Source organism: Dasypus novemcinctus, chromosome 1 (genome assembly GCF_030445035.2).
Source record: "Dasypus novemcinctus isolate mDasNov1 chromosome 1, mDasNov1.1.hap2, whole genome shotgun sequence".
Lineage (NCBI taxonomy): Eukaryota > Metazoa > Chordata > Mammalia > Cingulata > Dasypodidae > Dasypus > Dasypus novemcinctus.
In genome coordinates, this window is record NC_080673.1 from 138,150,718 (window position 1) to 138,166,552 (window position 15,835).

The 15,835-nt window shown below is 35.4% G+C and overlaps 1 protein-coding gene across 3 annotated transcripts in view; it reads left to right on the plus strand.

The window, feature by feature from the left end:
- UBA6 (ubiquitin like modifier activating enzyme 6) overlaps positions 1-15,835 on the plus strand; it is an 85,848-nt gene that overhangs the window by 25,769 nt on the left and 44,244 nt on the right. The window contains exons 1-7 of one of the 3 annotated variants that reach the window (XM_058297647.2): positions 1,718-5,575; positions 6,897-7,019; positions 8,115-8,238; positions 10,193-10,296; positions 11,500-11,562; positions 12,503-12,579; positions 13,130-13,196. In XM_058297647.2, coding sequence (XP_058153630.1) covers positions 5,549-5,575; positions 6,897-7,019; positions 8,115-8,238; positions 10,193-10,296; positions 11,500-11,562; positions 12,503-12,579; positions 13,130-13,196 — 585 coding nt within the window. In that variant the 5' untranslated portion in view covers positions 1,718-5,548. Of the gene's footprint in view, positions 1-1,717; positions 5,576-6,896; positions 7,020-8,114; positions 8,239-10,192; positions 10,297-11,499; positions 11,563-12,502; positions 12,580-13,129; positions 13,197-15,835 lie in introns of those variants that run through there. The other 2 variants (XM_071216214.1, XM_004466872.5) reach the window with 2 other exon arrangements.

Sequence of the window (15,835 nt, forward strand, 5' to 3'; positions counted from 1 at the left end):
CAGTCTCTTCAACACATGGTGCTAGGAAAACTAGGTCTCTGTTTGTAAAAAAAAAAAAAAAGGAGGACCTCTACCTCACCATATACAAAAGTTAACTCAGAATGAATCAAAGACCTAACTTTAAGAGTTAGAACTATCAAAACTCCTGGAAGAAAATGTAAGAAATCATCTTCAGGCAACGGTTTCTTAGACTTTACAACCGAAGAGCTAGGCAACAAAGGAAAAAATAGATAAATGAGATCTCCTCAAAATTAAATACTTTTGTTCCTCAAAGGACTTTTACATGAAAGTAAAACAACAGCCTATGTAATGGGAGAAAATATTTGAAAACCACCCATGAAGGATTATTATCCAGAATATATAAAGAAATCATTCAACTTAACAGCAGAAAGACAACCCATTACATAATGGGCAAAAGACCTAAAGAGACATTTCTCCAAAGAAGATGTACAAGTGGGCGGAAAGCACATGAAAAGATGTTCAGCATCGTTAGCTATCAGGGAAATGAAAATCAGAACACAATTTCATACCCGTTAGAATGGCTGCTACTAAAAAAATGTAAAATAACATGTCGAGAGGATGTAGAGAAATAGGAATGCTCATTCATTGCTGGTGACAATGTAAAATAGTACAGTTGATGTGGTTCCTCAGAAAGCAAAGTTTAGAACTACCTTTTAACTTGGCAGTCTCCCTAACAGGTATCTACCCAAAAAAATTGAAAGGGACTTGAACAGATACTTGCACACCAATGTTCATAGCGGCATTATTCACAATTTCCAAAAGATGGAAGAAACCCAAGTGTCCAATAACCAATGAATGGATAAATAAAGTGTTGTATATGCATACAATTGAATATTATTCAACCTTAAAAAGAAAGTCCTGATACATACAATATCATTGATGAATCTGGAAGACATCATGTTTAGTGAAATAAGCCAGACACAAAAGGACAAATAGATCTCACTGTTTTGAAACAGAATAAGCAAACTCAGAGTCAGAATCTAGAATATAGTTTACGAGCTGAAGGGGTAGAGATAGAGAACAGGAAGTTAGTGTTTAAATAACTTAAATAGGGTTCCTATTTGGAATGATGAGCATGTTTTAGTAATGGATGATAGAGATGGTAGCACAATATTATGAACACAGTGTCACAGAAATATGTATCTGAATATGATAAGGGGAAATATTAGATTTGTGTATACGGTTACAGATTAAAAATTGTTTAAAAACCCATGGAGCTATACTACACAAACAGTGAGAACCCTAAGTTAAACCATGGGCTTTAATAGTACAATTTTTTAAATGTGCAATCATCAGTTGTAGCAAATGTTCCATTCATTCAGTTCAAGTCGTTGGTGGTGAGATGGTGTTTAGGAATCCTGTGATTTGTACATGATTGTTCTGTAAACCTACTTCTCTAATAAAGGTAGAAAAAAACCAGCAAGGGGCAAGCAGGATCTGAATAAAGTAGAGGAAAGGACATTAGGATGAAAAGTTTAAGATTAGGTTTGGAAAAGTAGGTAGAAAGTTATATCTTATTAGATCTTTCGGAATATTTTGAATTTTAAGACTGAGTTTTGAACCGATTTTTATATATATATATATATATATATATATATTTTTTTTTTTTTTTTTTTTTAAGATTTATTTATTTCTCCCCACCCCCTCCTTGTTTGCACTTGCTGTGTTGTATTCGTCTTTCTTGTTTCTTTAGGAGGCACCAGAAACTGAACCCAGGACCTTCGATGTGCGAGGGATGTGCCTAATCGCTTGAGCCAACTCTGTTCCCTGCTGTGTTGTGTCTCTCATTATGTTTTATCTTGTTGCGTCAGCTTGCTGCATCCTGCTTTGTTGTGTTTCATTATGTTTTTTCCCTTCTCTTGTCTCTCATTGTGCCATCTTGTTTTGTCACCTTGCTATACCTTCCTCTTGCAACAGCATGCTGTCTTCTTTAAGAGGCACTGGAAACTGAACCATGGACCTCCTGTGTGGTAGGCAGGAGTGCAATCTCTTGAACCACATCCAGTTCCCTGATTTATATTTTTAACACATCACTCTGGCTGTGCTATATGGAGACTAAACTCTAGCAGCAGTTTTCAAAGTGTCTGAAAACATTGTGGGTCTCTGAGACCCTTTTTGGTATCTGCGAAATCAAAACTATTTACATAATGTTACTAAGATGTTATATACCTTTTTCACTCTGATACTCTCATTGGCCACAGAGTTTTCCAGAAGGTACATAGTATGTGATGGTATCATTGGTGTGACAGCTAATGGAATATATGTTTGTACATTTTTATGTTTTAAATTTTCTTCAGTTTTAATTTCTAGCATAGTTAATATCTGTAGATACAGCCCATATAAACAAAAGCTCCCTGAAGTTCTTAGTGATTGAGAGTTTGAAGCGGTCTGTTTTGATTTCTTAGCTGCTAAAGCAAATACTTTACAGTGGGTTGCTTAAACAATGAGGATTTATTGGCTTACAGCTTTGAGGCTAAGAGAAGCCCAAAATTGAGGCATCAGCAAGGTAATTCTCTCTCCACAAAGGCCATGGCATTCTTGGCCTGGCTGCCAGCAATCCTTGGGTCTTTGCCTTTTCTGTCACATGGCAAGGTACATGTCAACATCTTCTCCTTTTTCTTCTGGGTCCCCTGAACTTGCTGCTGTTTTTTTTTGTTTTTGTTTTTTTTTTAAGATTTATTTATTTATTACTCTCCCCTTCCCCTCCACCCTAGTTGTCTGTTCTCTGTGTCTATTTGCTGCATCTTCTTTGTCTGCTTCTGTTGTTGTCAGCTGCATGGGAATCTGTGTTTCTTTTTGTTGCATCATCTTGTTGTGTCAGCTCTCCGTGTGTGGGGCACCGTTCCTGGGCGGGCTGCACTTTTCTTTCGCACTGGGTGGCTCTCCTTAGGGGGCACACTCCTTGCGCATGGGGCTCCCCTACACGGGGGACACCCCTGCGTGGCACGGCACTCCTTGTGCACATCAGCACTGCGCATGGGCCAGCTCCACATGGGTCAAGGAGGCGGACCTCCCATATGGTAGACGGATGCCCTAACCACTGGGCCAAGTCCACCGCCAACTTGCTGCTTCTTGACTGTTCCCTGAGACTTCCTTTTCTGTGTCCAGTTTACTTTTGTTATAAGGACTTCAGCCATGTTGGATTAAGGCCTAGCCTCATTCTGTTTGGGTGCACATTAATTAATGTCTTCAGAGGTTCTGTATACATGGGTTCATATCTACAGGACTAGGGGTGAAACCTAAACATGCCTTTTGTAGAGGACATGATCCAATCCCTAACAGTTCAGAGTAGAAGCAGCTAGACCAGTTAAGAGCTATTACAATAGCCCAGGTGAGAGATGCTGGTATCTTAGATATACGAGGTGGGAAGAGGGATTGTGAGAAGTCATTATTGAGTTTGAGTATCTTTTGTGAAAATATTGAGAGAACTTGCTTATGGATGATTGAGAGTTATAAAGGAAATAGTGACCAAAAATGATGCCATAATTTTTGGCCAAAGTAATTAGATGAATGGTGGTGACATTAATTAAATGGGGAAGAAAGAGGAGAGATTCAAGTAGGGAAAATAAAAATTTTCTTCTGCATTTGAGTACTTGTTAGTTTTATGAGATAAGACACTAAGCCAGAATCATAATGTATAAATGCGATGTGCTGAAAATTTGGCATTGTGGTATTTACATAATATATTTGTATTCTGTAGAATGTTTGTGCATTGGCTCACAATTTAAATTAAGCAGCTGAATAAGAAAAGTTTTAACAGGGCACACAAGTTTTGTAGTAGTGGTAGAAATAAAACATAAAATGAGATATATGCATACAGTGGAAAATTATTCAGCTGTAGGAAGATGTAAACTTGGGATGCATATGACAACGTGGATGAACCTTGAGGATTTTATGTTAAGTGAAATAAGCCAGACACAAAAGGACAAATATTGTATGGTGTCATTGATATGAACTAAATGTAATGAGTAAACTTATGATGGCATTAAACTAGAAAGTAAAAGTTATTAGGAGACAGAAATGTAGATTGAGAAGAGGAACCAGATACTGAATGTATGTAAAATGTTAAATAAGGTTGATTGTAAGTGTGTAGACATGGATAGAGTTGATGGTAACACTTTATAATAAGTATAACTAATAGTGCTAATTTATAAGTGTGGTTGTGGCTGAAAAGGGTAGTCTAGGGAGGTTAACGATAATTGAAAGATAGCTAGAGGATAATCTAGGGACTGTATGATACAGTGATTTGAGTGATAGATGAGGATTGTGGCTAATAATACAAGTACAAGAATGTTCCTCTGTTATAGGGTGTTCAAAATATGGTTATACATGGGAAAAATAAAATTATTGTAACTTACAGGCTATAGTTAACTGTAATATTGTAATATTTTTGTAGTGAAGGCAAAGAAGATACTGTATCAGTGCTAAAAAGTAAAAAAAAATATGGTATTCAGTTTTATGAGATGTCAATATAATCAAGCTTTTTTTCAATTTCTTCATTAACGAGGAAACCTTAGTCACATTGTTTAATCTGTGCTCATTTATCCATCTTGCAGAACACTGGAGAAACAATTGAATTTGTTTTTAAATAAAATAAATATGCCTGGACAGGGTTTTTTAAAGTATTACTTCCATAATTTGCTATGCTGCCTTTGGTCTGTCATTTTTGAGGTTGAAATATAGTTTTTTAAAAATCTGATATTTTGCTTTTTTTTTTAGATTTATTTCTCTCCCCTTCCCCAGCCCCCCACTCCCCCATTGCTGCTCTCTTGTGTCCATTCACTGTGTGTTCTTCTGCATCCGCTTGCGTTATCCAGCAGCACTGGGAAACTACGTCTCTTTTTTGTTGCATCATCTTGCTGCATCAGCTCTCCGTGTGTGTGGCACCAGTCCTAGGCAAGCTGCGCTTTTTTACACGGGGTGGCTGTCCTTGCAAAGTGGACTCCTTGCACGTGGCGCATCCCTACATGGGGGCGCCCCTTGTGGCACAGCACTCCTTGCATGTGGCAGTACTACACGTGGGCCAGCTCACTACATGGGTCAGGAGGCCCTGGGAATCGAACCTTGATCCTCCATACGGTAGATGGACACTATCCATTGAGCCATGTCTGCTTCCCTAGTTTTGCTTTTCAAGACTTTCTTTAGGATCTAATTAGATAAATATTAAAAAAAAAAAAAATTAAGGTAAATTTCTTTTAATTAGAGAAGATTTTCCGTAGTTCATTAAAAATAAGTATGGGAAGTGGATTTGGCACAACAGATAGGGCATCTGCCTATCACATTGGAAGTCCAAGGTTTAAACCCAGGGTCTCCTGACTGCACGCAAAAAGTGCCATGCCACACATGGGTGTCCCCCGTGTAGGGCAGCCCCACGCACAAGGAGTGTGCCCCATAAGGAGAACCGCCCAGCGTGAAATGAATGCCACCGCACACAGAGAGCTGATGCAGCAAGATGATGCAACAAAAATGAGACACAGATTCCAGGTGCCACTAACAAGAATACAAGCGGACACAGAACACACAGCGAATGGACGCAGAGAGCAGACAACCGGAGGTGGGGAAGGGGAGAGAAATAAATAATAAAATAAAATTTTAAAAGTATGCGTGATTGTAAACTAATATCTTTGGTTATGTAATTGATGCATATATCTATACTTCAGAGTTGTCTTTCAATTTGGACAGAAAGAAAGAAAAAAATTTGGAAAGAAGGAAATTGTTGTTGGATTTTGCAGCTTACTTATTAATAAGTCTTTTAAATTAAAAAAAAAAAGGAAAGATCTCCAAACTTCTAAGTTTTGTCTCATAAAAAGTGCCAAATGTACTTCTTTAGTTCAGTGTTTTATTAACTATCCCACTACTCTGTATAACAGGTTGTATAAATTATTTGAATGGGCTGTGTTACTATAGCCAAAAGTCAATAGATGTTAATTTTTGGTAGGAAAAGACCACTTTATACAGGATCAGATCTGCTGCACAATAAAAATTTTCTTTGTTACTGATAGCACTGAAAATAACTTCAACCAAAAGAACAATTTCTAGAGTGGAGACAGTTGCATATATTATAAAAACTGCTTAATAAAACATTTTTGAGTGTGTTCTAAGAATCTAAGTTTTATCTTTAATGATTTTGATTTGCACTGTCAGTTCCTCAGCCCTTTCTCTGTTGATTCCACTCTCAGCCTTTAGCTCTGTTTTATTTCCCATTAATTCGGTTTATTGCTTTTGGTGAATGGATACTACATTCTTTTTTTCTAAAATAACAGAAGGATTCACTGCTAGATCATTTTATATATTTATATAGTCTAAGGAGAACATATATATATTCCACCCCCCTGCTTAGGAGGTACTGGAGATTGAACCCAGGACCCTTGTACATGGGAAGCAGTCGCTCAACCACTGAGCTACATCCATTACCCAATGAGAGTTCCTTTGTTTGTTTGCTTTTTGGGAGGTACCAGAGATCAAACCTGGGACCTTGTTTCAGGGTTAGGGTTATAGGAAGCAGGATTATGGGAAGCAGGCACTCAAACACTTGAGCTACATCCACTCCTCTAGATCATTATGTATTTTTTATTTTTATGGCAGAAATATTTGTTCTTTTAAAATCATACAGTTTAGAAACTGTGATATGTTGATGTTGCTTATTTCTGAAGAAGTAATTTTGTTACACTAACTATCCAGTCAACAAATACCAAAATCCTATAATAATAAATCAAACTATAGACAAATAATTTATACTATTTCACATTCACTGTATATTCTAAAAGACATTTAATTATAAGTGAGATTGTCTTGATAGGACCTATGATAGTTGAGGTGCTTTTTTGTAATATATTTAAGTAAATAAGCTTGAACTTGTTTTTGTCATTTCACAGTTCATCAGTGCAGATGTACATGGTATTTGGTCACGGTTGTTTTGTGATTTTGGTGATGAGTTTGAAGTTTTAGATACAACAGGAGAAGAACCAAAGGAAATTTTCATTTCAAACATAACACAGGTATGGAAATATTTATGAACGTTATTTAAAAATATTTAAAAGTTAATGTGATTGCTATTTAAATTATAAATAATTATTACAGTAATAAATACTATGATATATAAATATATGATATTGTGTACTATATAATGTTTTTAAAATATGTAATAGCAATATTAAAGTAATAGAATAATGCAATATGTAATATTTCATTTGTTATATGGTATTTTAAGATAATACATGAGAAAATATTTTGTTAATTTCTTGGTCATGTTAAATTAAGATGAGGATAGAATATTAATTACAGGCCAACCTTGTTTTATTGTGCTTTACTTTATTGCAGTTTTTCAGATTCTGTTTTATAAATCGAAGGTTCATAACATCCCTATGTTGAATAAGTATTGGCACCATTTTTCCAACAGTATGTACTTTCTTACCCAAAGTCTATTGCCACGTGTTGATGCAAGATGGCTGCGGATATCTAGGGAGTGTTCAGCCTTCCTCTTTCCTCTTAAGGCTCTGTTGGCCCAGCTTCTTCTACATTAGCTGTAGGTTGGCATAAGGCTCATTTCTCTTCCCGGGACTTGTTTCTTTTCAAGCTCAGCTGCTCCGTTCTCTTCACAAGGTCAACTGTAGACTATTAGACCCATCTCTCTTCCATTCTATCTGCCATGTCTAATGAGCTGCCTTTATTCCTCTGTGTTCTTCTCCTGTGGATCTACTTCTGTGTTTTCCTTCTCTGTGTATTTTTCTGTTCTGAGTAGACGTCTCCCCACCAAAGGGGCAGGGACTCAGTGTCCTACTGAGGTGGCCAAATCAAAGTCCCAATCTTAATTTAATCAAGTAAATGTGAAATCTCTGAATCTAATATAAACTCATACACCAAGAGGAACAGACCAGTTGACAAACATAATCCAATATCTATTTTTGGAATGTCATGAAAAAAATAAAAAATAAAGAAAAAAAAATCCTACATAAATACTATCAAACTGCCACACCAAGGGAATAGAAGAATGGCTTGGAATTTTTATTGTTTGGGGAATTTTATGATAACATATGGTCCTTTGTGAGATTGCATGAACTTGTATCTTTAACAAAATGCTTTTTTATTTTTAGGCTAATCCTGGCATTGTCACTTGTCTTGAAAATCATCCTCACAAACTTGAGACAGGACAATTTGTAACATTTAGAGAAATTAATGGAATGACAGGGTTAAATGGGTCTACACACCAAATAACTGGTAAGTTGATGTGTTTTATTAATTCATATATACTTATTCATTATCCTGTACGTTTATAGTTCATATCCTAGCTCAGAGTTGGGAACACTCAGCTCAGACAGACATGATCTGTAGTTCTTGGCTTCAGAACTTTTCAGTCCAAGTGAGATGTTAACACTAAACAATGATGATAAAAAGAGAATTCTAAGCATTCTGGTAACTTCAAATTTAATAGGGAAATCTACCTAGTTTGGGGATAGCAAGTGAGGACAGTAGTATCTTGGTTAAAATCTGAAGGTTGCTTTGATTTAGGAAGGTGAAGAAAGTATTCTAGACAGGAAAAAAATGGTTCAAACATGTCAGAACTTAAGAACCCAAAAGAAATACATAGGCAAGGGTGTTCGACTTAACTAATTATTTAAGATATCTTTGATTAGTTTGAGGAATCTTGAGGCTACCCTGTAAAAGGAGGAGTCACTGGATATGAAAATAAATGAAATAAAGAATGAAAATAAAGAAAACCACATTTTGTACTAAACAGTTCATTGAATTGGAGGTAGAATACTCAAAGAGTAGATGTTTATGAAGATTTTTTTTCCTTAATGTTTCTTAATTGATACCTACTGCTCAGAGATAATTTTGTTATTTTTAAAACATTTCTAAATTGCAAAAATAATATACTTATTCTAGGAATATGTATGTGTATCTATATATATTTAAATATGGTTAAAAATTAGTTGTACTTCAGACCTCCTCCCTTCTCCAGAGGTAACAGCTATTAAGTTTGATGTGTACCCTGCTCATCTCTTCCTTATTTAACATATAAGGCTGAGGAGATTATTGCATATTATTTTATTTTTCCACTAAGCAAATGGTTCACAAACAAAAAAGGGTAAAAGTTTACAGTGAAAAGCCAATCCTTTGCTTCCATTTCCTCAGTTCTTATCCATTCAGTACAGGTAACCGTTGTTCTCAAAAGCTTTGTTATATATCCTTTCAGGGATTGTTGATGCTTTTTTACATAAAAGGTAGCATATTACACATAATGCAACCCTTTACCTTTTCTTTTAACAAAATATCATAGTAAAAAAATTCATAGTGATCTTTTCACATCAGTAATTGCAGGGCATACTTTTTTTTTCCTTTTAATGTTATTTTATAGCTGTGTAATATTTCATTTATGGATCAAAAATAGCACAGTATAATTTTAATTTGCACTTTTCTTATAAATGAGGTTGATCATTTATGTCCACTTATTTTAGTTTTTAACAGCTGAGAACTATCTATCCTTGTCCCATTATTTTGCTAAATTGTTGATGATTTTCTTACCCTTTCCTGGAACTCTTAATAGGTAGGGCATGTTTGCCCTTTGTTACATGAGTTAAAAATATTTTTCCTCATTTGGCATTTATCTTTGACTTTTCTTGTGAAGAGTTTTTGCCATGCTAAAATACACACACACACAGCCAGAGTTTTTTCTTTTATGGCTTCTAAATTTTTGAGTCAAAACTAGAAAAGCCTCCCTCATACCAAGGTTTTAAATGAATTATTTTCCCAGGTTTTTACCTTGAAATTTTTTGACATCTTTTTTCACATTTAAACTTTTGATACATTTGAAATACATATTTTTCAAAATGGCTTTTTCACCCAAAAGAATTATTGTAATCTCTCTTTTCCTCACCAATTTGAGGTGTCATCTTTTTTATTTACTTCCTTTATGTATTTGGGCCTGTTTCTAATTCTGTAATCTCTTCCATTTGTCTGCCTGTCTATTCATAAGTCAGTACCATAACATATTAATTATTGAGGCTTTATAATATATTTTAATATCTTAATAATGAGCATTCCTCATAGCTTTTTCCCCTTCGAGTTTTCTTGGCCAGTTTGTTTGTTAATCCTAAAAATCTGTCTAGCTGCTATCTTCAAATTTAAATACTTGTATGACTGTATAATGTTTTGTTGTTTTTCCTTTTAGTGGTATCACCATTTTCTTTTAGTATTGGTAATACTATAGAACTGGAACCATATTTACATGGAGGCATAGCTGTCCAAATTAAGACTACGAAAACATTTTGTTTTGTAAGTATTGTTTTCTCTGCTTTAAAAAATGTATTTACAGGAAGAGAATACCATTTGCGCCTACTTTGAAGAAATTGGGATCAATCTAAGGAAACAAACTGATACCAACAAAAAAAGTTCCACATCATCTATAGCTAGACTACCATGTGTATATAATTGAGATCTATAAAAATACCCCAAAGATACCACCTTCCTGAAATATCAAAGAGTTGATCGTACTCTTATATTACTTCCTAAGACAAGTGATAAAATTGTTTTAGAAAGATTTAGCTAGAGTTAAAACAATATTTTTTGTTTTTTTAATACAGTTATTTAAATTTTCAAAGTAAAAGGAATATTTATTTTCTTTATCATACCTCTTAATCCAGGTTTTTAAATTTCAATTTTTTTTTTAAATTTCAAAAATAGTATATGTTAAAAGTGTAAAATAAGTTATTGAACTCATAGCATTAAAAGGAAAGTGTGAATAACTAAATAGAATATAGAGGCTACTTGTATCAGGGAACTTAGGGGTTTCCTGCTGCATAAATTTCTAGGCACTTCTCAGTATAAACTGTTTGTCTAAGCACATCTCTTTTTTCTTACAAGTTCTTAAGATTTTAATTGGTTGTTTTTTCTTTTTGAGAACTATTAACTATAGTATTTCACAAGGCTTTCTCCAAGACAAAGTTAGAACAAAACAATAGAATAAATAGTCAAATCTACCCTGCCTACCTCTTCTTGCCATCATCTGCACATACTACTTGGATAGTTTGTCTCAAATTTCAGTTGGGTGGGTGTTTGGGGTTTTTTTCATTTAGAGACTTTTTTGCCTTTATGTCCTTTGCTCCACACAGAGAATTACAACTTCAAGTATTTATTCAAGGCTTGTCAGGCATAATAAGTGTTGTTAATGTGAGATCAGAAAAATATGGTAGCTTTTATATTGAAACAGTAAACTTTTTCAAGTGCACAGATGTTTTTCACCAATTCTTCTCAAATTTAGTATATGGTACAGGTTGTCTTACTGCATTTAACATTAAAAAAAAAAGTGTGTTAAAAAGACAGGTAGATGTAGCTATTTTATGTTTCCATTAAAACAAATTAGGACAATCTTTCAGACCTTTGGAAAAGATCCATTGCTTTTAGTGCTTTGACTATATCCAGTATATTTTGTCACGCTGCGTTATCACTCACTCTGAAATCAATGTTTTTTTCTTTTAGGAACCACTGGAGAAGCAGATAAAACATCCAAAGTGCCTTATTGTGGATTTTAGCAAACCTGAGGTAAGCACACACTTTGTGGGGTTGAGAGAAGCTGCAGAGTAGGGTATGGAGATTGATTATGAATTGCAATGGAGTAACAATGTATAGACCTTTCTGTCAGATTCTTTTGGGGGCCTGTGCCTCTCTTTGATGTGCAGGTCTGGATCTCCTTTATTCTTTTTCTTTTTCTTTTTCTTTTCTTTTTTTTTTAACCAGGAGGTCCCAGGGACCAAACCCATGTCCTTTATGTGGTAAAAAGAAGCTCAGTTGCTTGAGCCACAACCAGTTCCCTATCAGGTTCTCTTAATAAAGATTGTGCTCACATACCTAAAGTTGACCCCTAAGTATTAAAAATGGGAAGTTGTATCATGAAAAATTTTAGAACACTGGGGGAAATTTATGTTTATGCTGATTTACTAGCATTGATAAATAAAAGATCATTTCAATAATTTATTCAAAGATGACATTAATAAAGGGTTTCTGAAACATAGTTTTATATAATCCATATTTCTGGAAAAAAAAAACCTGGAAGCATATATTGCTTTGTTGGTTTTTTTTTTTAAATCACTGGTTATAATTCTGTAGCAATAAAAAGGGAAACAATTGCATTAACAATTTTTTAATTTTTAATATTGAGGGAAAGGATTAGGTGATCTTGTACAAATATTTTATTGTTGTTCAGGTATTATTACTATAAATTTCATGTGGTGTCACCTAATAAAAACTAATCAGACCACTTGGGGTAAAACTTGAATCTATTGCTTAAATATTTTTATGGTCTTACAGTCAAGTCACTTAACTTCTTTAAGCCTCAGTTTTCTCAACTGTTAAATAAAGATACTAATAGTTTAAAGTTAATATCTGTATTGTGGTGATTAAAATAATGTTTTTTTGAAATTTTGCACAGTGCCTGGCACAAAATAAGCATTCAGTGTTGGCTGACTTTAATTATTCTAAATAGGCACCATTACAGATACATGCAGCCATGCTTGCCTTGGACCAGTTTCAGGAGAACTATCATCGCAAACCAAATATTGGGTAATGCTCTTTGTTTAAAGATAACTTTTTTCCTTATTATAAAATCAGTATTTCAGAAGTTATCAATTGAAAAAAACCATAATTAAATTTGACTCACAGTTGCACAACACTAGGTACAGGGACACCAAACTGTGTAAATATTGGCTATCACCTTCCGGTCTTTTTTCTGGTGGGAGAAGGAGAATTGGTTTACAAAAATGGAATTGTGCTAAATATGTATTTTCCCATGTTAATTCTTTGAACTTTTTTAAAAACTCAAAAATTTTTAAAACAAAATCTGAGAATTATTGAATTATTGGTCTATAATTTTCCATTAATATTAAATAAGAATTACTATTGTACAAGTTTTATTAAAACTCATATAGTGTCCTTAGTGGGCCATTCTTAATGTTATTTTTGAAGTAAATGTATTGAATTCATGAGACAGTTACTTCAAGTCCTTGAAGCACTTTGTGCTGCCACCATTAGCAAAATTCCACGTTCTTTTGCATGTTTCTTAAATTTTAATATTGAAAAAATTGAAATTGGAGTGCTTTTTATTGTATTCTAGATGTCGACAAGATTCAGAGGAGCTATTGAAACTAGCATCATCTATAAGTGACATCTTGGAAGAGAAGGTGAATATTCAAAATTATGGCCACCAAAATATTTGTTTCTAAAACATAAGTGTTTCATGTATTAATACTAACTTTTCCTTCAAATCCCAACTTTGCTATTTACAGACCCTATGATACAGGGCTAGTTAACTGGCTTTATTGTGCTTTAGTTTATAAATCTATTAGATGGGTTTAATGATAGTACCTACCTAGAGCTGTTGTACATTAAGTGATATAATTTGTAAAGCACTTAGAATAGTATGTGGCGTATAGTAATATGAATGTTTGCTGCTGCTGTTACATTAATAGCAGTATTTGTTTTTAAGATTTATTTTTTTATTTAATTTTTTTTATTTCTCTCCCCTTCCCTTCCCACAGTTGTCTGTTCTCTGTGTCCATTCACTGTGTGTTCTTCTGTGACCACTTCTATCCTTACCAGCAGCACCAGGAATCTCTTTTTGTTGTGTCATCTTGTTGTGTCAACTCTCCGTGTGTGCGGCACCATTCTTGGGCAGGCTGAACTTCTTTCGCGCTGGGCGGCTCTCCTTACGGGGTGCACTCCTTGCGCGCATCAGCAGTGCACATGGGTCAAGGAGGCCCAGGGTTTGAACTGCGGACCTCCCATGTGGTAGGCAGACGCCCTATCGGTTGGGCCACATCTGCTTCCCAGCTTCCCTTTCTTAACTTCCTTCTTTAGCCTTCCTTATCAAAGGATGTCTTCCCTTTTCTATTTAAATGATTCTCACCCAAAGAAGTTTTTTGTCAGAGCCAACACTTAAGTCAACAGTTTTTATACCTGTGTTTGGCATTTTTTGCACTCAGTGTAGGACTTTCTCTTATGATTTCAACTGTGCTTTGTCATCTTTAGACCTTTCCTTTCATTTCTGTGAGATCTCATACCCTTTCTGCTCTTTATGGCGGCTTATGATAGTGTGAAGTCCAGAGATAGCTCTATTGCAATTCAGTATTTATTTTCCTACGTACAGTTAATTTGAAGTTTGTAATGCTCTCTTTCCTAGTAATGCTAAAGACATATTGTAGGATTATTTCTCTTTTTGTGGTGAATATGTATATATTTGTGGTGATTGTGTGGGAAAATTCAGATTTTGGCAGCTGTCATTATCCTAAAGCAGCCAAAAATTCCCCAGATTTGGAGTGTTCTATGTTTACAGAAAAATAATAGAATCTTTGGAGATAGTGTAACCTAATGGTAAAAGTAAAGCTGTGGAGTTGGATTTATGCTTAGATCCTGGCTCAGCACTTACTGTCTATAAAATCTTGAGTAAGTTACTTATTCTTTCAAAGTTTCAGTGTTCTTATTCATTAATAGGAATTATATTTTCTAGGATTTGTTTGTTTGTTTGTTTTGTTTTTTTTAAGATTTATTTCTCTTCCCCTTGCCCCCCGCCCCAGTTGTCTGTTCTCTGTGTCCATTTGCTGCATGTTCTTTGTCTGCTTCTGTTGTTGTCAGCACATGGCAATCTGTGTTTCTTTTTTTTTGCGTCATCTTGCTACGTCAGCTCACTGTGTGTGCGGCGCCATTCTTAGGCAGGCTGAACTTTGTTTCACGCTGGGTGGCTCTCCTTACAGGGCACACTCCTTGTGCGTGGGGCTCCCCTATGCAGGAGACACCCCTGCGTGGCACAGCATTCCTTCCGCGCATAAGCACTGCACGTGGGCCAGCTCCACATGGGTCAAGGAGGCCTGGGGTTTGAACCGTGGACCTCCCATGTGGCAGACGGACACCCTAACCACTGGGCCAAGTCTGCTTCCCCCTAGGATTCTTTTGATGATTATGAGGGCTTCATGTATAACTTTGCATAGTAAATGCTCAAATTAGCTGCTTCTATTTTTATTCTTGTCATTGTTTTTAATATTATCACTGCCACCAGTGTCTCAGCCTTCAAGTATGGCATAAATTAAACCTAAGTAATAGTCCATCTGAGTTGAGATTAGTGCTAAATAGAAAAGAGAAAAGATACATAGTTGAAAAATAGTGAGATACAGAAAGTTGAAATGAAGTGAGTGCAATAGTTAGCCTCTTTTTATCACACATCTCTTTGATAATATAATAGAAGCCTTCTTCCCTCCTAACTGCACAAGTACTATTATTTTACGTAGTATTTCAGCAGTTTAAATGAGCACTAAGCAAAGTTTAAAGTTAAGATTAAGGTTACTGATATTGAAAGAATAGGAAGGGAAGTGGATGTGGCTCAAACAATTGGTCTCCTGTCTACCATATGGGAGGTGCAGTGTTCAATTCCCAGGGCTTCCTGTTGAAGGCAAGTTGACCCACTTGGTGAGCTGGCCCAAACAGAAAGCTGGTACAGTAAGATGATGCAACAAAAAGAAACACAATGGAGAGACAGTAAGAGAGACAGCTGACCAGGGAGCTGAGGTGACGCAAGAGACTGAGCACCCCTCCTACTCCAGAAGGTCCCAGGATGGGTTTCCGGTGCCACCTAAAGAGAAGACAAGTAGACACAGAAGAACGCACAACAAATGGACACATCAGACAGCGGGGCTTGGGTAGGGGGGGTCATGAATGAATTTAATAAAGAATAGGAAAAGAGAAGTCAGTGCTCTTGAAATGGTCTTTGTCAAATACAAAAATAATGTTCTAAAACAGTAGTTACAAAATCCAGTTCTCCAATATCTTC